At 44.6% G+C, this 24,177-nt stretch overlaps 1 protein-coding gene across 2 annotated transcripts in view; it reads right to left on the bottom strand.

The window, feature by feature from the left end:
* Positions 1-24,177, bottom strand: part of DOCK1 (dedicator of cytokinesis 1) — a 528,332-nt gene that overhangs the window by 112,742 nt on the left and 391,413 nt on the right. For both annotated transcript variants that reach the window (XM_032281990.1, XM_032281991.1), the window contains exon 30: positions 2,921-2,999. In XM_032281990.1, the coding sequence (XP_032137881.1) occupies positions 2,921-2,999 (79 nt within the window). The remainder of the gene's footprint in view (positions 1-2,920; positions 3,000-24,177) is intronic.

The raw sequence follows: 24,177 nt of genomic DNA, 5'->3' as shown, positions 1-24,177 counted from the left end.
GTCAGGCTGGTCTCAAACTCCTGATCTCATGATCCACCCACACTGGCCTCCCAAAGTGCTGGGATTACAGGCATGAGCCACCACTCCCAGCCTACGAATGCTTCTTTTTAAATGACACATTCATCAACTCCTAATTCTTTCTTTTCCTATATAGGATCAGGACTGCCTTTGAGCCAGAGCACTCATGGTAGCAGTTAAGGTGTTTAAATTAAGATCTGTTCTGGGTACGTGCAGACATGGGTTCTGTTCTAGATGGGTCCCTCACCGTGACTCTCAGAATGCAGCCGAGCAAGCAGGCAGCGATTCCTGCTAAACCCTCCTCAAACAACAATAAGTGCGTGTGCCACACTTCCCAAGGGGCAAAGCTCTATGTGGGCCCTGAAGCACATGGCTTTTAAGGTGTTTGGGCTCATGGTGAGAGTCCAAGCTGCCATCCACATAAAACAGGGAGAAAGCCGAGGAGAACCAACATGTTGAGAAACAGGCTCCCCCACCAGAGGAGGAAGACACACAAGAATCTACCCAGCAAGTCATGCATGAGACTGACCTAGAAAACACTAGAAACCTAATGAATTGCACAACAAAGACCTAAATAGTCCAGTATGAAATGGGTAAAGAAAATACTGCAAAGTATTCCCTCAAATAATATAAATTTACCCAAATGTATTTATTAATTCAATGGGATTCCAGCTAAAATCCAAAGAGTATGTTTTTAAAAGAGAAACTCAGCTATCTGACTTTAAACTGGAGTTTCCATTTGGAAATGGAAGAGGAAATGCACAAAAATAGCCAAGATAATTCTGCAGCAGAAAACAAATGGAAAAGCAGTGACTCTGCTAGCTGGGTAGAAAGGCGTAAGGATTAAACCACTATGATAATAACATAGAAAATGGAATTTATACACCCATACATTTGAGATGATGTTAATTGTAGCATTTCAAATCATTGAGGAAAGAGTCATCTATTCATGAAATGATGTGGGAAAAAGTGAAGTTAAATCCTTACCCCCATACTAACTACAGAAATCCCAAAGGGATTAAGCACCTGAAAGGTAAAACAAAAACAAAACCACAAAACCACAAAGGTATTAGCAGGTTCTAACTCATACAAAATAGTAAAATTTAGAAATATGTTATATTAAGGCAAGGAGAGATTTGCCAAGTAAAACATAAAACCAGATAGCTATAAAAGAACAGATTTCACTGCAGAAAAATGAAATGTTTCTATATGATAAGCCTAAACCCATGCCTAGCCTAGATCAAGAATTCCAACTCATGAAAAAGGAAGACAAACAGCTGAATACAAACATGAGCAGAAGACACGATCAGAGAGTTCACAGCAGAAACCCACATGCTGCTAAGTATTCGTAGCCTAAATAATCATCAGAAAAATGCCAATAAAAATAAAAATCAATCATTTTAAGGAAATCAATGTTGAAGATTCTAGACAGAAAGGAGCTGCTCTCAAACAAGGTTGCTGGGACAGCAAATTCCTAAAATCATGTTATGAAGGAAACTTATCATTTTCATAAAACTTAAAATGTCGTATCATTTGGCCTAGAGATCAACCTATCCCATAGCACTGTGTGCACCAAGACGCACACACGTCACATTCTTCACGGCAGCACAGCTTGTGACTATAAACAACTGGAAACAGCCTCTAGGTTATCAGGACAGAAATGGCTGAACACATGTTGGCACACTCACATCGTGGAATATGACAGAGCTGAAAAACACAGAGTATGATCCAGTTCACATTAAAGGCCAAAAGAAAACATGCAGAAGCCCATATAAATGCTGAAAGCATGACAAAGAGTTCAGAACAATCAGTTAAAAGTTATCCCTGCAGATGGGCGTCAGAGGCAGCAAAGGGGTAGGAGGGAACATTTCCTATTTTACCTGCTAAACTGATTTTTGGTGCACATATATTTTCTAAAGAGAAAGTATGTTATGACATATGAAAACAGTCATTCAGCAGAGAAACATGATATATGAGTATCTAATTATATCCTATAATGCCAATACAATAGAAATTTAAAGTTAAGAGATTATAAAAATAAGGAGAATGCAAATGGAAAGGCAGACGGCTAATTTTTGTTATCTGGTAACTTATTTTTTGGTTGGATCACCCAATAGGTGAACAAAAATTCTTTGGGTTCCTTCTGAGTGAACCATCTTGCCCAGGAAATAAACATGCCATTGTATCTGCATGCTTTTCAAAAATTTGCATACTTTACTAAAATAAACTAAGCAATAATGATGACAGATAAAATCATTATTAGCAGAAACACATCCAGAGTACAATGGAACTGAGAGCCATACATCTCGGATGCAGAGTAAGAAATCAGGCCAGGCAAAATCAATCCTTACAGCAGGCATGCACACACACTTACAACACGCACACTCTCTCACTGCATTCACCAAAGGAGTATTTCTGATAGACCATGGGGTCTGGGGGGCAGGGTCTTTGGCCTGGTAAAAGTCACTGCTAGCAGCACAAGGCCAGGAGAGGATATAGGGGGAAACACGGAGCTCTAAAAGCTAGCTGAGCTCGTGCTGCAGACCGGCATCTCCTCTGCTGATCCTCCCTCCACATTAAGATGGTCTGAGACAATCTTGGCAGCTACACACACTGGGACTCAGTGGATTCCCTGCTTGGAGAGTCCCTCCTTGTCACTCTGATTCAATAGCTTCTTTCAGGAACAACTCAATTGCCTTCCTTGCTAAACTAAGCAAATACTCCAAAGGCGTGATTTTCACTCCTCAGTTTCCAACAGTACATACTATAAATTCCGCTTCCGCATCTCGGATGGGAGAGCAATTAAGTTCAAGGATTAGAAATACTGTAAGATATTGGCTCAGACCAGCAATTTGTTTTAACATGATTTCTCCACAAAGGTCGTGTCTACTTCTTCCCTTACCTGTAGCTCAAAGTTGGCTTGATCCAGAAATTTTTTGTTCAGCATATCTGCATACTGATTAATTGCTCGCAGGAAGACTCTGAAAGATCAAGAGAAAATTACATAATTACACACTTACACTCTGGCACATTGGTAGGTTTGGCATTTCAATTAGATACAATCCCAGACTGTCTGGAATGTGAACTCTCTTAAGTCTTGTGCAAAGCTGTGAGGTTTTGCCAATGAAAAGACCAATGGAATTATATGCAGATGTTCTCCAAATTAATCAAGGAAATCAGCACATACAGAATGAAGGAAACAGACCAAAATAACAGTTTCTGAAAGTAACATTTAAAAAGTATCACTAAAAAAAAATCTAATTTAAAAAAAAGAAAAAAAGGTGCAAATTAAATCTTTTTCTCAAGTTGCAATGTCTTAACATTATATGATTCCATTGATCTTTGTTTAGCTGGCTTTTTCCAGTTACCCAATTGAAAGCATCCCTCACTCTGAGCTATCAGGCTTGGAATAGCTTGCTGCAACATCTCCAGCCTTGGAAGCATGGCTTACGACTTCAGTATCACTGGCCTATTTCCACATACTAATTTTGATCACTATTTTACTAGAGAAACATTTAAAAGCTTTAGTAGACATGAAAGTGATTTGACAAGAGTTTTAGAAATTTTAATTTCTTGATTCATTGATAATGTATAATTGTAACATTCTATAAAACCACGACTTTATATACTTTTTATAATGAAATATACAATTTGGGCAATCACACATGACTAGAATACTGTTTCTCACATGCTTGTTTCTTCAACAGATTTGTGTTATAACCCTTGAAAGTGTTTACAATACTAAAGCTTCGTCCACTACTTTTTAAATGGCCCTTTTCCCTTTGCACAAAGGCAGGATGTAAGAGGAATTAGCATTAGGTCACAGATAATAAACTTAATTCCACTTTCTCTATTTAGACAGCAGGGAGCAGCCAGAGCGGAAGGGAAATGTAGGTTACTTACTAGTAACTGCTGTCCTCTGACAGCGTTAATTCTTTAGCTAAGCGCGCCATGCCCTGGCCATGTCACAGCCGCTAAAAGGCAGTGAGCCAGGGAGGAGGGAAGAAGAAATTCGCCACCCGGGGTTTTCAGGAGGTATCTGTCACCACCTGCCACCACCACCTCTCCTGTCATGGGCTGTCACTGCAGATTCTCTCATGATCACACCACGTGCCACTCTGAGAAAGGGATTTACAGACATTATTTCATCAAGAAACCTATCAGCTGGATCTGGGACCAAAACAGCTGTGACAAAGAGCCCATGACAGAGTTTGCACTTTTGGTCACTACAGAAAACTGCAGGCGGAGTTATTTGACTTCTTCCCTGCGGACATTAAAATATAATCAGAAAGGAGGAATTGGTGTTTTTAAGTGACTATTAACGAAGGGACGTGGGGATCGCTGCCTTGTCCATTAACCTAGTGCACAGGCTGGGCATCAGCATTCATCAGCTGCAGGGTGGCCAGACTTTGCAAATATAGGATGCCCAGTTAAATCTGAATAATAGCTCTTATTGCTGGATTCTGTAATTGATTGAAAAACAAAAAGCTGAATACAGGACATTTAGGGCGTCCTGACAAATTAATACAGGATCCAGGACAAAAGCTGCAAAATTCAGGATGTGCTTTTTATCTAGTGAATGTCTGGCAATTCTAATCAGGTCCCAGTCTTGGGCTGGGGTTGGTCATGTCACCTTCAGCCCCTGGAAGTACAGGGTATGAGCTAGAGAGATGATCTAAGTAAGCCACCTGACCCTTGACAACTGTGTTTAGAAAGCTTCTGGGGTTCAGCACTGCAGCAACCCCAGGGGTCACAGAAGAGCCCCCAAGTGTCCACAGAATACAACACCTTCCTGTCATTAGAGGGATGCGCTGTGCCACGATGCATACAGACACAGGGCTTCTGATCATTAACACAAATCTTTTTCTTTAATTTTTCCCTTTAGCTTTAGAACTCTGCTATTCACAGAGTACCCTAGGATCCTTGTGAGCTTTAAGAAGATATTCTTTCCAGCCCTCTCTGACAATAATGACAAGTTTACTAAAACACACATTATTACGGGGTAATTATTTTGCCTTAAGATAGCACCCAAACAGTTGTGATATGCCGCTTCTAATTAAGCTCTGGGACAATTGCAGCTAGTTAAATAAAGACAGTTCTCAAAATGACTTAAAAAATATGTCACGTAGGCTGGGCATGGTGGCTCACGCCTGTAATCCTGGCACTTTGGGAGTCCGAGGCGGGCGGATCACAAGGTCAAGAGATCGAGACCAACCTGGCCAACATGGTGAAACCCATCTCTACTAAAATTACAAAAATTAGCTGGGCATGGTGACGTGTGCCTGTAGTTCCAGCTACTCAGGAGGTTGAGACAGGAGAATCGCTTGAACTGGGAGGCAGAAGTTGCAGTGAGCTGAGATTGAGCCACTGCACTCCAGCCTGGTGACAGAGTAAGACTCGGTCTCAAAAAAATAAAAAAGAAAAAGAAAAATATGCCATGCTAAAATAATGTGAAGGCTCAACAAAACTTTTTAAGAAACTGACAACTGAGAAAGTGCAGGGCTGAGAGGCAGATTCTGTAATTTAGATTACCTATAAATTTTTTAAAATGCCAGGACAAAAAACAACGTGGAAATTCAAGTGCCATGAGGAAAATTGAAGGAAAGATCAAATAAAACCATAATCAGTGCAGTAAACAAAGATCAGATGATGCTTGGGCTCAGTGCATCAAGGCCTGCGTCACTTGCACAGAAACGCCCAGGCCATGCATAAGTGACATCCTCCAGCCCACACCCAATGGAGCTGAAAACAAAGCTACGCTCTGGGTCAATCACCTAACTAGCAAGAAGAAATGTAACCAGAGACTAACTTTTAGTTAAGAAAATCTATTAGTTGGCCCGGCACAGTGGCTGACGCCTATAAATCCTAGCACTTTGGTGGGTCGATCACCTGAGATCAGGAGTTCAAGACTAGCCTAGCCAACATGGTAAAACCCTGTCTCTACTAAAAAAACAAAAAACAAAAAACAAAAACAAAAATTAGCCAGGTGTGGTGGGGTGTGCCTGCAGTACCAGCTATCTTCAGGAGGCTGGGGCAGGAGATTCACTGGAACCTGGGAGGCAGAGGCTACAGTGAGCCGAGATTGCAACACTGCATATTAGAAGCTTTTCCATAAAAATCTGCTTTCTATTACAGAGGAATATGAGAAGGATCACAAGCTAAGCCAAGTGTTTGGATGGCAGGATGCCTTCCCAGAATAAATGAAGGGCTCCACACAGCTCAGGATCATAGTCCTTTGTCCAACAGGCAATCCTAGCTGTGTGGGGTATGAGTGTGCCTGACTCTGCATCCCTGATGACTCTATCTGTGCTGAGACTGCTGGAGTTGGGTTTAGGGTAAGAGAAGGCCTCCGGATTGTGAGCAGAGCATAGGTATCTTGAAGGCAGTGGCCACATCTGCTTGTTCACCCAAGTGCCCTCAGTGCCAAGTCAGCATTTGGTAACAGAGTATATGCTCACCAGGTAACTGACATAGGAAAGAATGAATAAATGGATGGAAGAATAAGTGAATGAATGAGAGGATGAAGGAGCTGGTTCAGAAGGTCAGGCTCTGGCCCAAATTGGAGGCCAAAGGGAGGCTAGAATATTTGGTTGCCTCCAGCTCTCCTGGAGTCCTTGCATTCTGTGTAGGTTTTCTGGGGTGGGATTCAGCTCTCTTCAGGTTCTTCTTCTTCTTCTTTTTTTTTTTTTTTTTTTTTGAGACGGAGTTTCACTCTTGTTACCCAGGCTGGAGTGCAATGGCGCAATCTCGGCTCACCGCAACCTCCGCCTCCCGGGTTCAGGCAATTCTCCTGCCCCAGCCTCCTGAGTCACTGGGATTACAGGCACACGCCACCGTGCCCAGCTAATTTTTTTGTATTTTCAGTAGAGACGGGGTTTCACCATGTTGACCAGGATGGTCTCGACCTCTTGACCTTGTGATCCACCCGCCTCGGCCTCCCACAGTGCTGGGATTACAGGTTTGAGCCACTGCGCCCGGCCTTTTTTTTTTTTTTTTTTTTATTTGAGACAGAGTCTTGCTGTGTCACCCAGGCTGGAGTGCAGTGGTGTGATCTTGGTTAACTGCAACCTCTGCCTCCTGGGTTCAAGCAATTCTCCTGTCTCAGCCTCCCCAGTAGCTGGGATTACAGGCATACACCACTATGCCTAGCTAATTTTTTGCATTTTTAAGTAGAGACAGGGTTTTGTAATGTTGGCCAGGCTGGTCTTGAACTGCTGACTTCATGATCTGCCCACCTTGGCCTCCTGCTGGGATTACAGGCGTGAGCCACCTCAGATTCTTCTTACGCAAACTTCTCATTAGGCATTTGTCATCTATGGCTGGGCATTATTCATGACTCCTTCACTCTCCTCTCCACCTCCAGGGCTCCTTCTCTCATTCTCCTCTTCCCCTCTGGAGCTGGTTACTTGATGGCAGGAATCTTGTCTTTCACCTATCTGGATCCTGGCAGCAGGAAGAATGGACCTGTTGCCACTGCACATTTCCTAAACTGCTCTCATCTTAGGAACCATTAGTTTATTACCTAACGGAGGTCTCTGAGCCAAGATGTGTCCAGGGCCTCCCACCAGTCAAAACAAAGTCCTCTGTCTAGCAGGCAATCCTAGGGCCTGTGGAGTATGAACATGGCTGACTCTGCAGTCCTGTGCTGGACACTGCTGGAGTTCCGTTTAGGGTAAGAGAAGCCCTCCAAACAAAACACAAACAAACAAAAACACCCTTAGCTTGCCCCTGTGAAGAGTTAGAATCCACCCTGGGGCAATTAAAGTTCCTTGTATTCTCTATATTCAGCATTCATCAAGACTCAATGAATGGAATTCAGGTATAACGCAGGGAGCATAAGAAAGATCCTTGCAAGGGATGGGCAGCTGGTAAGATGGGAACAGGAAAGACAGGCACTGCTTCTCTCCTACCAGAAAAGCTAGGGACTGGGGGAAGGAAGGGATCAACTGCCCTGGGAACCAAACAAGTCATGTCTTATTCTGAGCCAGGAGAATGAAGTAATTTCTAAAAAAATATAACAAATGTGGTGAGAATTAAATGCTTTCAGGAACGCTGTCCTAAAAGTGGTCAAAATTTATAGAAGGATTATTTATAATTTAAAATTCAGGAGATAAAACCAAACATACAAATAAATAATCCAGAAAGAATCACAGGCAAATTATGTCAACTTAAAAAGATTCAAAAAGCCACAAGGTCTAGAAGCTTGTGAATTTTATTTTTAATGGTTCGATGGAGAGAAATACCTCTTCTTGGAAACTGATTCCTGTCTCCAGGAAGTCAGAAGCATCATCTCTATCAAACCTGTCATGACATTATCCACTTAAAAAAATGTGAGGCCAGTAGGAAATGGAGCTGGGTTCACTCCCGATAGAATTCAAACAACAAACCAGGAAGCTTTCCTGACTTCTTTCTCTGCTATCCTAGACATTTAACCCCACTAGAAACAAAAACTGTTCATTCCTGACAGTGCCAAATATGAGTTTAATTGTAGCCTCCACATACACATATTTGTACAATTAAAGTTTAATTCAAGCATGTCCATCTATTGATGGCTTCATGTCCATTTAAACATGGAGCTACCTGACCTTCAGAAAGTTACTCAACACCACCAGGAAATGAGACGTATGTGAGGGAACAGGCATGTTAATTCATTTGATTTAATCACTCCACAGTGTATACATGTATCATAACGTCCCACTCCATGCCATAAACGCGCACAATTATCTGTCAACTTAAAATAGAATTTAAGAAATGTTAAAAGAAAAAATGTTGCTCAACTTTTCGAGATCCTCATATTTTCCACCGACAAATGAAAACACTCAACCACAGTGCCTCTAAGCTCCCTGGAACTTGGAATCTATGGATTTTGTTTTTTACTTGTGAGATTAAAGGTAAGGAAGAGGCATCACCACATGATACCAAGTTATTTGAACACTGATATGATCTTCACAGACACCTTACAAAATGTTAAGTTGAATTTGGTAAAATAGAAAGACAAACCCGGGGGTCAAGCTTCTCGGCAGCATGAAGGCCCTGGAGGAGGTCCCACCAGGGTGGCTTTTCTGTTCTTGGATAAAAAGGGTGGGTAGATGCAGCGCCAGGGCTCCCACGGGAGACTATCCCCCAAAGCTGCCTATTTGGAAAGCCAAGTGCCAGCAATAAAAGTAGCACAGTCCTAAATAATTACGCGTTAATTGAGTAGAGGGGAGCTTAGCAAGTGAAAAGTCATCAGGAACCAATTTAACTATTCCTGGCACAATTATAGGCCCTTGATGATGACAGAGCCTCAGGCCCTCCTAGCACCCCTGCTACCCAGTGTTTGCTGCCAATAAAGCAGGAAGATGAGGAGCCTCATCACTAGAGGGAGGACGCGGAGAAAGGCAGGGAGCTTCCAGTGGCTTTCAAAGCCCCATTTCTCACACTGGGAAGCTGTGGGGGTTTTTGAATTCCTTCCCTCAACTTGCTTTAAGTTACATAATTAGCTTGTACACTTCAATATGAGGGCATTTAAATATCTCCAGCATGAAAACAGGCTGCTTTAGGGGAGAGGATGTATCTCTTAACACAATGTTTTACCCAAAATGGGTGGGAAAAAAGGAAACCAATTAAAAGTGACACATTCCATCCACACAGAAAAATGAGTCTAGCAATAGTAGCTGGGAATTTGCCGTCAAATGATTTCTGCATGATTCAGGGATGCTGGGAAGAGGTGAATTACGGTGAAGTGATAAGAGAGATGCAGAGAATTGACTTAGTCCGATGGGAAGGAGAGAGAAGGAACGCTTCATCTCAGCCATCTGTCTCCTGGCACATCCCCTTGGCAGGGGGGCTCTTTCGTCCAGGTGGTGACTCAACATGGTCTGCAACTTCCCACCTTGGGATGTTATGGGGAAATTAAAACCACAGGTGAAGAAAGAAGTGACTTCTAAGAAAGACCCCCAGGATAACAAGGGCAAAGTCACGGAAAGCTGAGAACCTGGGTGGGACCTGCCTCATGTCTTCTGGATTTGGGAAATGGTGGGAAGACCAATGCCACTAGAAAGTTTTGGGAATGAGGGGAGACAGATCAACTGGACCAGACTATGAGAGATGAGGATGCCAGGCTCTGGGGTCTGCATATTTGCTCGTGGGCAACAGGGGTGAGGGGGCGCTGAGGATTTTCACGCAAGGAAGGGACCTCTGGGGTCGTTCTTGTTGCCTCTACCTTCTCCCAATCCTGCCTGGTTCACCTATTTCAAATCCACAAAATAAGTGTTGACTTGTCAGATTTAGCAGCAGCATGGGTAAAGGAAAAAATGTTTCCAAGACAAACATATCAGAAATGCCCTCCGGCAAACACCAGGAAGTGAGAAGTCTCTACAGCTGGGGGAGCAGTGAAGGAGGCAGAGACTGACTCTAAGACTCCAACCTGGAGAATAAAGGAGGGTCTGAGCTCACCCCAGAGTCCCTGCCCCAGCACCCCAGTGTCCACTCACCTCAGAGACCCCACCCCAGCACCCCAATGTCTGCTCACCCCAGAGACCCCCACCCCAGCACCGCAGGGTCCACTCACCCCAGAGATCCTCCACCCCAGCACCCCAGTGTCTGCTCACCCTAGAGACCCTCAACCCAGCACCCCAGTGTCTGCTCACCCCAGATACCCCACCCCAGCGCCCCAGTATCTGCTCACCCCAGAGACCCCGCCCCAGCACCCCAGTGTCCATCCCTCAGGCCTCCTCCCTCCTCTCCCAGGCTCCTCTTGTTGTACTGTGATCACCAGTTGGAGTGAAGCACAGTCATGAATGGGCAGAGGAAGCAGGGGAGGTTGGGGTGACCATGCCCCATCCCTTGGGCACAGGACAGGCTGCCCTGGACGCTTTGCTTGCCAGGGTGTAGGAGTGTGCGTCATCAGCTGCCACCAGTCTTTTCCTAGTTCCTTATACATGGGGATGGGAACAGGGAGTTAAGAGTTTCTGCTCGGGATGAACAAACATTCTGGAAATCAATAGTAGTGATAATTGAATAACACTGTGGATGTAATTATACCACTGATTGATACACTTATAAATGGTTATAATTTTTATAATATGTGTATTTTTTCTTTTTTATTGTGGTTATATGTATATATTCTAAAACCACAATAAAAAAGAAAAACATGAGAAGGAAAGAGGGCATTTTTCAGAAACTGCAGGCATGGGAGTCATAATTTTTCTGTCTTTATCTGTACCATTGGTGTGACTCAGTTCCGTGATTAAAAAACAGAACAATCCGGGAATAAGAATCTCTAACCTTCTCTCCCCAGAGAACCAGCTCCCTCAGGAGTAAGTAGGTGGAGCATTAATAAACAGGCATCAACAAAGACACACCCGGAAGCCCCATCATGACAACCAAAGACCTGGAGTCCTTGCCAGCCCTGGCATGGCTCTGCTCACTGAACACCACCCATGACGGCGGGCGGTCACCTGCAGGGCACGGCCCCTGGTCTGTGGCGATTCACCGAGGTCCATCTGTGTGGAAACGTTACTCCCCACAGCATCTAGAAGCACATCCTTACAAAAGTAAGGTAAATTAGTCCTAGTGAGCCCAGAACAAAGGGAAGCAGGTGGACGTCTTGAGCAAGCTGTATGGATTGAGGCAGAAAAGCTTAAAAGGAAATAGAATCCTCACAAAAGAGAATGCTGCTTTCAAGGTATTTCAGGCTCAGCATACACCAGCGATGGTTAAAATTTATCAAGGTTCATTTTCAAGACCTGCTGTGGACACTGTAATCATTTAGCATACTCATGTCATTTGCTCAAGGCTCATTTGCCACAGGCTAAAAACCTAGACAATTTTTTTTTTTTTCTTTTTTGGTCCATGTGTTGGAGCCTAGGTGCTAGCCACCTGGCAGGTGGGGATGCTGTCCACATTCTCCCCTTCTCACGGGTGCTGGGCCACTTCTACTCACTACTCACTTAGTTTCACTCTCGCCAGGCCTGCTGGGTCTTTCTAAGTGAAGAAGAGCTAGGGGAAACACGAAAAGAAGTGGAGAAACAGAAAGAGCAGGGGCCTCAGGTCATGTTGAGCCATAAGTGATCTACAAGTGACAGTCATGTTGATTCATATCGGCTGTGCAACCTTCCTCAAGTTAATAACAGCTCTGAACTCATTTTCCTTATTGAGGACTTGAGAAGGGGGAGATGAGAAGCCTCAGTGTCTTTAGAGAGGCCGAGTCCTACCAGCTGTTCAATAATTGGTAGCTGCTGTTGCAAGTATGGTAAAGATACAAAAGATGGCGGCTTCTGTCATCTTTTTCGTTATGTGTTTCAAAAGAGGTCTCCAAAAGATCTTCTCAGCTTGCAGTGGGCAAAGGAGAATTGAGGAGACTGATGTCCATGATGGCTCAGCTGCTGTCAAGGCTCTTAGGAAAAGAGAAAGTCTTGTAGCTGAGAGCTTCTAGCTCTTTGATTTTATGGTGGCTGAGAATTATCATCATTCAATTATTGAGCGCATAGGACTTTTCTCAGCTGTCATTGTCCATGTAGTATTTCTAACTTTTTCATTATTATTATATTTGTAAGTGATCTATGGTCCAGAATCCTTGACATCACTTTTTTTTTTTTTTTTTTTGAGATGGAGTCTTGATCTTGTCACCCAGGCTGGAGTGTAATGGCATGATCTCAGCTCACTGCAACCTCCGCCTCCCAGGTTCAAGCGGTTCTCCTGCCTCAGCCTCCTCAGTAGCTGGGGCTACAGGTGTGTGCCACCACGCCTGGCTAAGTTTTGTATTTTTAGTAGAGACAAGGTTTCACCATGTTGCTCAGGCTGGTCTCGAGCTCCTGGGCTCAGGTGATCTGCCCTCCTCGGCTTCCCAAATTGTTGCGATGACAGGTGTGAGCCACTGCATCTGGCCTGATGTCACTCTTGCAGCTATTTTGGGGTGCCAGGAACTGCAGCCATCTACGACAGAGAGCTTAATGGATAAATGTGTGTTCTGACTGCCTCACCGACTGCCCTTTCCCTGAGACATAACAACATTGAAATTAGGTTAATTAATAAGAATACAATGGCCCCTGAGTGTTCAGTGAAAGGAAGAGCCACAGGACCCTCACCTGAAATCAAAAGCTACAAATGACTAAGCTGAGTGAGGAAGGTGTGTAGAAAGCAGAGACAGGCCGAACGCTAGGCCTCCTGTGCCGGTTGGCCATGCCGTGAATGCAAAGAAGTTCCTGAAGGAAATTAAAAGTGCTACTCCAGTGAACACACGCATAAGAACGTGAAACAGGCTTACCGCTGACCTGGAGAAAGTTGTAGTGGTGTGAAGGGAAGGTTAAACCAGCCACAACATTCCCTCAAGCCCAAGCCCAATCCAGAGCAAGGCCCGAACCTCTCTTCAATTCTGTGAAGGCTGAGAGGGGTGAGGAAGCTGCAGCAGAAAGATTTCAAGCTACCAGAGGTTGATTCTTTATTTTATTTTTTTCTTATTGTAATTTAGGTTCTGGGGTACATGTGCAGATCATGCAGGATTGTTGCATAGGTACATACATGGCAAGGTGGTTTACTGCCTCCATCCCCCCCGTCACCCACATCTGGCATTTCTTCTCATGTCATCCCTCCCCAACTTTCCCAACCCCTGCTGTCCCTCCCCTAGTCCCCTCCCCAACAGACCCCAGTGTGTGATGCTCCCTTCTCTGTGTCGATGTGTTCTCATTGTTCAGCACCCGCCTATGAGTGAGAACATGTGGTGTCAGGGGTTGGTTCTTAAGGAAAGAAGCCATCTCCATAACATAAAAATGCAAGATAAACAGCAAGTACTGATGGAGAAGCTGCAGCTTGTTCTCCGGGAGACCTGGCTAAGACCACTGATGAGGGTGGCTACACTGAAAAGCAGACTCTCAATGTTAATGAAACCTCCTTATATTGGAAGATGGCATCTAGGACTTTCATATTTAGGTTGGAGAAGTCAATTCCTGGCTTCAACACTTCAAAGGACAGGCTGACTCTGTAGTTGGGGGATAAGGCAGCTGGTGACCTGAAGTTAAAGCCAATGCTCATTTGTTATTCTGAAAATCCTAGGGCCCTTATGAATTACGCCAAATCTATTCTGCCTGTGCTCTAGAAATGCAACAACAGAGCCTGGATGACAGCACACCTGTTTGGAGCACGGTTTCCTGAATGTTTTAAGCTCACTATTAAGACCTAATACTAAGAAACAAGATGACTTTCAAAATATTACTGCTCATTGGCAATGCACCTGGTCACCCAAGAGCTCTGATGGAGATGCACAAGGAGACGAATGTTGTTTTCATGTCTGTTTATACAACATCCATTCCGTGGTCCATGAATCATGAAGCAATTTTGACTGTCAAATCTTATTATTTAAGAAATATATTTCATGAGGGTATAGCTGCCATAGATTGTGATTCCTCTAATAGATCTGACCAAAGTAAATTTAAAACTTTCTGGAAAAAAAATTCAGGATCTTAAAAGCCATTATGAATATTCATGATTCATGGGAGGAGGTCAAAATATCAACATTAACTGGAGTTTGGAAGAAGCTGATTCTAATCTTCATGGATGACTTTTTCTGGTTCAAGACTTCAGAGGAAGAAGTAAATTCAGATGTAGTGGAAATAGCGGAGAACGAGAATTACAAGTGGACTCTGAAGATGTGATTGAATTGCTGCAATCTCATAATACAACTTGAATGGAAAAAGAGTTCCTACTCATGCTTATGAGTAAAGAAAGTGGTTTCTTGAGATGAATCTCCTCCTGGTGAACATTCTGATGACATTGTTGAAATGACAACAAAGGATTTAGAATATTACATAAAGTTAGTTGCCAAAGCAGTGTCAGAGTTTGAGAAGATTGACTCCAATGTGAAAAGAAGTTTTAGTGTGTGTAAAATGCTATCAAACAGCATCACAGAGAAATCTGTGTGGCTACAGAGAAATCTTGTGTGAAAGGAAGCATCAAATGATGTGGCAAACTTCATTGCTCCCTTACTTTAAGAAATTGTCATAGCCACTTCAGTCCTCAGCAACCACCACCCTGATCAGTCAGAAGCCATCAACATTGAGGCAAGACTCTCTATCAGCAGAAAGATTAAGATTTGCTGAAGCCTCAGATAATTGTTAGCATTTTTTAGCAATAAAGTATTTCTATTAAGGTATATACATTGTTTTTTTTTTTTAAGATATACTTTTGACACTTAAGAAAATACATTATAAACCAAAAAATCTGTGTGACTTGATTTATTGCAAAATTCACTTTTATCATGGTGGTCTGGAAGGGAACCCACAATATCTTGAATGTATAGCTTTGTCTGTATATTCGAAGGGATAAGATAGAATCACCTACCCTAAGCCTAAGAACAGTTTTCTCTACTTTGTCCTTGTAAACAAAGGATTACTCCTTTCCCATTTTGTAGTTAAAGTCTGCTACCTTTTCATAACAAGACCATCTGGTCTTTATTCTTTCCTGGACATACAGGAGGAGTTCAGCTATCAAATAACCCTGAGCATCCTCCTTAAGAAAAGCCCAAGCTTGAGATCTGGAAGACGAGATTCAAGTTTTGGTTGGTGTTGAGAAGCAGGTTAACACAGTGGTGAGAGCAGGGACTCTAGGAATAAACACCCAGAGATGAAATCCAGGCTCTACCACTTACCAGTTAGTTGGCTGTGTAAACCTTGGGGAGATTTCCTCAGCTTCTGCATCCATGAAACGGGTGTCAAGAGTCCAGCAACCTCCTACGTGGTAACCATTAAATAAGCTCAAATTACATAGAGTGCCTACAACAGCTCCTGATGCACAGTAAGCAAAATGAAAGACTCAGGAAGTCTGCAAATTACTCTCAAGTACTCAAACAGTGAGTGCCAGCTTCAAGGATGTGCTACAACCTGTCAGTTGGTTGCCAACCTTTAACCAGAAAACCCCATTCCCTGAGAGTGAGCTGGGTGGGTGCTTCCGCTATCCTTATCTTGATCAAAAGCAGAAACCGCAAAACAATAATAGTTAGAAATTATTTTCTTTTGTGAGCTTTGTGTTTTCTATGAGTATAATGATTAAGAGAAATGGGTTCTCCTTGTTGAAATCCACACCATGCAAGGTATGTGGATGAGCTACAATGTTTCAGGGACTCTCCCGGGCTATGCTGGATTCCATGTGTGTGTGTAAGAAGCCCAGCATGGAAGGACACTGCAAAACACTGGACCCTACGTTCTGGAGCAAGCTATGGGTCTGGAGGATGCTGGTTCCCTAAGATGACTATCCGTGAAGATGAATCTCGCCTCCAGAATACTTTCTCATTTGCTTCTAATGAATCATTTATCAAGGCCCAGACAGAGCACCTCAAATGATGGGGAGGAGGGTTTTATGAAGCCTAAGAACAGACTGTATGCACTGACTGTGCAAAAGTGTTTTTCATAAATGTCTCTGTGTGTGGCTGACTTTGATCTAAGACTTTCTTTGATTATAACCTGGCAGCAAAGTGGTGAGACAACAGTTAACTTACACCCATGTCTAGTGATAACCAACTCACAGTGTCTTTGAAAAACACAACCGAAATATTGCCTTTGCTCAGCTCCCAATGGTGGGGCTCTCCCCCGAGAGAGGCGTGACTGAATACTGGATGACACTTTAGCTGTCACATCTGCAAGGTGGGTTTGGAAAGAAAGCTGGCCTGAGATGACATGTATGTGGGTCCCCAGTCCTGCGCAGAAGTCTCAGTGCGAGCCAAACAGAGGCTGTCTTCTTCATGTGCCCTGCAGGAAATCTACTTTCCAGGCATTTCTGATTTCTATTATTGACAGAATTATTTAATAAATGCCTGATTAATGGTAAAATATGAGATGACAGGCAGATGACAGTTAAGGCCACTTCGTGTTTCCCAGGAGATGTGGCTGGTGCTTGCTTGTCAACTGAATTTGAGATGGGTGATGTTTGCTCAGCCCATCTCTTGCTGTCTGACACTTGAGGGTTGAAGGCATCAGAATCAGATTTCTCCACCACCGGGGGCTTCTGTGCCAGCATCTACATCACACTTCTTCTCCATGGCCTTGAGAGTATCTTTGTTTTCCTGCTGTTCCTTGATCCTGTGACCACTCACAGCTAAGCTGAGGGAGAGCCACCGTTCCCTTTCCTCAAGAACCAAGAACCAGCTCTGCATGCAGCATCTTACTCTGCTGCCCGTTCTGCCTGGAGGATGGAGCAGCACAGGGGCTTATTCCACAGGAGGTGTTGGTACCACACAGCAGCGACGGAAGTGCTGAACACCAGCTCAGATGCCAAATGCACCGCAGGGGAGGAACAGACTTCCTCTTCTTCCCACGAAGGAGAAGGGGGCTCGCATTGATCAAGCAGTTCTAGTATGCTACCTGCTGGGCCAGGAGCTCACAAATACCCTCTCAATGGCTCTCCCCAATTTACTGCTGGCAATGAAGGATCAATGAGGCTCACCACTTGCCCAGGTTACCCAGCTCATAGGTGGCAGAACTCAAAGCAGCAGCCACGTGACTGCCCTTCCTTCTGTGCGCCTCATGGATCAGTGGCCATGTGGTCTGGAGAACCGAGAAGCTAAAACCCAGACTCATCACCCACAGAGGAAGGTCTCACAGACCTACCTGAGTGTCTGTGGTTACACAAAAACACCCTTTGTGGATACCGATGTTGGTCTTTTAGAAGATACATCAGAGAAGCTGCAGTTTAAGTGGCTTGCCTTTGCTTCAGGACAATTGGCTGAAAGGAACCACAGGCACTTTGCTCAGCCACCAGAAATATCCACAGTAGAGACATCCCCACCAGAGGGGACATCTCTGAGAGGATAGACAAAGGAAAGGAGGGAGGGAGGGAGGAGAGGAGAGAGGAGGGGAGAGAAAGAAATCGAGAGGTAGAAAAAGAATGAGACAATGCCAGAGGGAAACGGCAGATGCTGGGTCATGGAAGGTACTGGACAAGAGCACTTAAAAGCCAGGGCGCCATCAACAGTGTCTGAGACTGGAGAGGGCCGTAATGTGGGCTTATTGATGAGGACACCATTGGTAACTGCAGAAGTACAGATTTTGTTAGCCTCATGGGGAGATAAAGGAGTGAAAGCTGCGGACCTAGGGACCACTCTGTGTGGTCTGGCTGTGAAGGACAAAACAGGGGTGTCCACAGTAGGGGTGAGGGTGAGGTCAAGGAGTTTCCATGCAGTAGAAGAATCTACTGCATGGAAAGAAAAGGTAAAGGGACAGTCGACAGGGAAGGCTCCAGAGGACATGGATGGACGACTTGGAGCCCCAGATCCTGCGTTTCCCAGAGGCAGATCCATGCCACATCTGCCAGACCTAGTGCTTAATAAATATTACTAGAACAAGCAAGTGCCTAAATGAATGGCATCGTGGCCAGATTTTAAATTGAGACTCACCACCTTACCACCATTGTTATTCTTGTCCCTGTCTCTTCTCTCCCCACGTCCAGTTTTGGGATCTCCAATGTCCCTGGGACACCTCTGTTTAACCCATCTTCCTGAGCCCATTCCTCACACTGCTATTGGGTTTACAGACCCCGCCTCCCTACCCCAGCTCTGACCTCTTTCCGGGCTCTCCATCCTGGTACACGGTGTCTGATTTGATACTATAAAACCTGACAGGTTCCCAGCCACGTGGCCACGCTCAAGGGAGCCCTGGGCATTTCGTTACTACTTACACAAGGACTTACGCAACTGCTCCTTGGCTGCACCGGGCCCTGTGTGTTGGCAGCCCCTGCCTACCCAGCCAGCCACTGGAAAACTCGAAATAGATTTTCAAACCAGCTCCACATCTGCCTCTGCTTTTCCTGCCAGATTCCTTTTTTTTTAATTTCTTTTTTTAATGATCCCTTTATTTCCTCCATGATCTTGTCTTAATCATAAAGAGGTGAGTCAAAGGCCAATGTCTGCAAGGCAAGGCCCCAGAAGTTTCTGCTCTTAAATGGCTACTGGGACTGGGAGGAAGAGAGGGGAAAAATCTAATGAGTTATTGTGAGTACCAATGAGTGAACAAGGGCTCTGGGTTCTATCCACAACAGCCCACGAGGCAGATTCCATGCCTATACATATGATGATCATGGCTCCTCCATCTTATGGGTTGATTCAAGATGAAATGAGATCCCAGACAAGTGGACCACTGGACAGAGGCTAGCTAGCGTCTTGCCCTCACCCTCCACCCATCACTGGCAAGCAACTCCTACATCATGCCAGAAGCATGCATAGAGCACAGACCAAAGTCTGCCTGCAGCAGAGCTCGGGTTAAACACAGTTAGTAAGGCAGAGCTGATCAGACACATGGACACATTATGCTCTGCTTCCAGGCAGGGCATGGGTGGCCCCGAAGCCACTTTCATACATGACCATGAATATGAGCATTCCATGGACCATGGGGGATGGAATTCAGGATTTCCTTATTCCGTCTGGTAAATTGTAGTCACTAATACAACTGTTCCATTTTCCATATAACTTCATGTTTTACCTCCCGAATACAACCACAGTGATGAGGTGCATTGACTTTGCTATTAAAAAGCACGCATCGAGCAAAGACCAAAGTCTGTCTATGACAGAGCTTGGGTTAAACACAGTAAGGCAGAGCTGATCAGACACATGGCCACATTATGCTCTGCTTCCAGGCAGGGCACAGGTGGCCCAAAACCCACTTTCATACCTGACCATGAATATGGGCATTCCATGGGTCATAGGGGATGGAATTCAGAATTTCCTTATTCCCTCTAGTAAATTGTATTCACTAATATAACAGTTGCACTTTCCACATAACTCCACATTTTACCACCCGAATATGGCCACAGCGATGGGGTGCATTGACTTTGCTATTAACGGGAGGCAATTGGGTGATCATGCGCTAACGATCGTCTACCTTCTTAATGGTAAGTGACTTATGACCCATAAATGCATGCGGGACGTGCTCTGGGAAGCTCCCGCCCGCTGAACACAGGCAAGTTCAGCTTCTTAATTGAAAATATAATCTGTATTGCAGAGATTAAAATATATTGGATTCATTTGAGCTCAATTCTTCCCCATTGTCCCACATACATTTTCTTTATGCTACACAATCAAATTAGTTCCCCTGCTACGGAAATTATTTCAACACAATAAATCAATTTTATAGAGAAGCTATGACTGAATGTCCTATTTAAAGGAAAAGCAAATCAGGGATGGAAACAATTTTCTTACTGATGTGATCAGTATTTGCATCACACGCCTTTGGTGATCTCTCTTGGTTTTATCCTTTCTGATTTCTTCATTTTCTTTTCTTCCCCTTTGTTGTCCTTGGGGAAGGCATTTGCTTTGTGTGGTAGAGAGGAGGCAGGGAGGCAGACCCCTGCCGTCAGAGTCCCAGAGCAAGTCACAGAGGGGGCTCTTTGGCAAGGCTGGCTTCACCATTCCAGTCTCTGGTCAAGGGACAGCCCCAACACCCATACTCCAAAGCCTTTCCCAGACCTCCCTGCCCACAGCAATGCAACCTTCTAGGGCCCTCTGGACCATTGTTACACTGTATCTATTTCTATTTATAACACTCAATAGTCTCTGACATTGCACTGCCCAGTTCTAGGTTTGTTAGATTCTTATCTGAGCCCCTGCCCATGTAGAAGGCAAACTCCGCTAAGGCAGAGGCTTGGTCAGACTCATTCAGCATTACATCCCCAGCAATTAAAATAGGTCCTGGTGCAAAAGTCCACATATAATCAAAACACCTTATACAATGAGATCACACTGCCACACCAAGCCCAAATCATTCAGGAGCTTCACTCTTGCTGAAGGAGGCTCAGGGAGGGAAGGCAGTCATCAGAGGTGGCCTTGAGGCCCTGATACATGAGCTTGCAGGATGAACCCAGTGCTGGGGCCCCAACCTGCCTCTGTTCTTCCCACACACTGGGTCCTTGCACTTACCGCTGCCTCCTGCACACATGGTTACCTCCTTCCGACGTCACAGCTCCCGGCCATCCCAGATCTACCAGTCTCCTCACAAGCTCTCAGAGAACCATGTGACTCTCCTTCCATGTGCCTGGATCACACCTATCATCTCCTCTGGTTGCTCAAGCAATGTCCAGTGCAGTGTGCCTCCTCACCAACCCAGCCTCTCGCTCCCTGAGAACAGGCTCCACACCTGTGTGGGCTCACACAGTTCCCATCATCCAGCACTCTGCCCAGCCCTTAGCAGGCACTTCATGCACACGGAATGGGGAAAGAATGAACACGTTTTGCAATGAAAATGATCCAGAAGGGCATGTGTCATTTTCACTTTGAATGTCATTGAACTTAGCAAATCAGTATCTAGTTGTGTCCTTACACACATTTCTACTTAAAGGTGGGGAAAAAAAAGAAGGAAAACAATTCCTGAGCAAAGACCATGCTCCAAGCAGGCTGCCAGCTGTACCTTCAGTAGAATGGCTTGATCCCTCCCCTAAGGCTAGTGCCTTCCTTACCCTTCTACAGAGTGAAGTCAGAGCCTCTAGGAACAAATTGCATTGTTGTCAGCAAAACCAAACCACACACCTTGGGGAGTTAAAGTAAGAGCTCAGGTGTCTTCCAAGAACACTAAGAACAGGCAGGGCACGGCTAGCAGCATGGGAGTGACACAGAACGTGCAGGCTCATTCGTCAGTTTCAAAGACTTCCTGTTGTAAGATTGTCAAAGCTGGCCACATTCATTATCTCAATTAACCCAACTCTATGAGGTGGCTCCAGGACATGTGTTGAGTTGCTGTTCAAGAGGCTGTGGCACAACGTGGCTTTTGTGAATTGCCTGCTCAGTGTTATCGATGAGTGAGCATGCACTCGAATCCAGAGCTCCTGACTCCAGACAGGAGTCAGCTCCCCACCTCGTTGTGAGTTCTGTGATATAAACTGTGAACCAGGTGAACAGAGGAATGAACAATGCCCGCAGGAAGAGCAAGATAGCTGGACTCAAGGCTGCACATTTGCAAATCATCCACATGAATATGACAAGCAAACGATGTATAAAATCTGTATGATTTCGGCAAATCAAAGAATTCTAGCTTATACCATATTTTAGAAAAAACATTGCTTCAATTTTTTTTGGTAAAAGATTGTAGTGGACTACGCCTTTCTCTCCTGGTCCAAACTCAGATGTATGGACATTACTCTAAAAGGTCAGGGTTGTTTTTAACTTGGGATTTTTAAATAAGAATATAACATGTGGCCTTACGCTGATACCCACAGGCTCATACAAAAATACACATTTAATGAGGTCACAGAGTTATTATTGAAATGTCTGAAATACATACTGTGGGTCCAGAAAAACTGTCAGCAAAGTCTCAAAATAGCTTTCCTAAGGTCTATCAAGTTTTGGGAAAGAATCCAGGAAAATGATACAAAATGCATACAGAAAAGTCAGCTCGCTTTTGCCAATGATGGCACAGCAGTTTGGGTTGACATATTTCATTGTTTGACGGGAACGTCCATGTTCCATGCTGATATTTTTCGTGGTGTTGGGGAGGGGTCTTTGTTCTCGGTGGAGAGGCAAGGTTCAAGCTCACCCACACACATGGCCACAAGTGCACCTGGGATCCAGTGGGGCAGAGCAGGTGTTGGTAGCAAGGGGAGGCTGATAGGTTGCTGTTTCAGGCCGCGCTCTGTGGTCCGCCCTATCTGTACAGTTCTGTGTTTCTGTAGAATGATGCTGCTCATAAACCCACCCTCAGGCTGTAAACCCCAACCTTTTGACATCTTTGCCAAAACCACCCACAGTCCCGGAAAAAAAAGTAAAGGCATCACACAAGTGACAACCCAAACAGTGCTTTCAAATATAAACAAGAAAGAAGAAATGAAGCAAGGCCTTTTGTTTTTAGTAGTTGATTCAGAATGAATCCAATACAAAGCCAAACAGAACACAGATGGCCTTTTCTAACTTTGTCTAATAGGATTTCTGATTCCCAGACATAAAAAAAATGATGTTACCCTCCTCCCTTCTAACTAACATTATGGAATTTTATCATCAGATAGAGCACATCAGTCTCTGTTTCCCCCAGATTCTAAATAAAGGTGGGCTGAGTGGGGAAAATGGGGAGATAGAAGTCAAAGGTTAGAAAGTTGCACTTCACTCCATGAACAAGTCTAGAGCTCTTAGGCTCAGGATGGAACCAGAGTTAATAATATTGTAGCTTATACTGGAAATTTGCTACAGGAGTAGATTTTAGGTACTCTGACCACAAAAAATAAAAACTGAAAGGTAACTATGTGAGATGATGGATACGTTAATTAACCTGAAGGTAGTTGTCGGTTCACTACGTGTATCAACACATTGCAGTGTAGGCCTTAAACATACACCTTTCTGGCCAGGCGCAGTGGCTCACTCCTATAATCCTAGCACTTTAGGAGGCCAAGGTGGGCGGATCACTGTCAGGAGATGGAGACCATCCTGGCCAACATGGTGAAACCCTGTCTCTACTAAAAATAAAAAAATTAGTTGGGCATGGTGGCACGCACCTGTAATCCCAGCAACTCAGGAGGCTGGGGCTAAAAGAATCACTTGAACTCGGGAGGTGGAGGCTGCAGTGTCAAGATTGTGCCGCTGCACTCCAGCCTGGATGACAGAGTAAGGCTCTGTCTCAAAATAAATAAATAAATAAATAAAACCACCTTTTTTTTGCTTTTGTTTTTTTAAAGAGTCAGCATTCAAAAGCCTGTCCCCAGCTGAGCACGGCAGCTCATGCCTGTAATCCCAGTACTTTGGGAGGCCAAGGTGGGCAGATCACTTGAGGCCAGGAGTTTGAGACGAGCCTGGGCAACGTGGTGAAACCCTATCTCCACTAAGAATACAGAAATTAGCTGGGCATAGCGGCGGGCGCCTGTAATCCCAGCTACTCGGGAGGCTGAGGCAGGAGAATCACTTGAACCCGGGAGGTAGAGGTTGTAATGAGCCGAGATTGTGCCACTGCACTCCACCTGGGAAAGGTAACTATGTGAGATGTTATTAGTTCAGTGGGCCTGCCCTAATAAAAGGCCATGGGGGGTGGGGCTTAACCAACAGGAACTTCTTTTCCCACAATTCTTGAGGCTGAAGTCCAAGATCAAGGTGTGAGATGTGTTGGTTTCACTTGGAGGCCTCTCTGCTTGGCTGGTAGAGGGCCGTCTTCCCACTTTGTCCTCAAATGGCCTTTCCTGTGTGTGTGTGTGTGTGTGTGTGTGTGTGTGTGTGTGTGTGTGTGT

The sequence above is a fragment of the Sapajus apella genome, unplaced genomic scaffold, assembly GCF_009761245.1.
Source record: "Sapajus apella isolate SASKATOON/1434 unplaced genomic scaffold, GSC_monkey_1.0 scaffold13, whole genome shotgun sequence".
NCBI lineage: Eukaryota > Metazoa > Chordata > Mammalia > Primates > Cebidae > Sapajus > Sapajus apella.
Note: the sequence above shows the minus strand (reverse complement) of the source record. Positions and strands in the feature narration are given on the sequence as shown.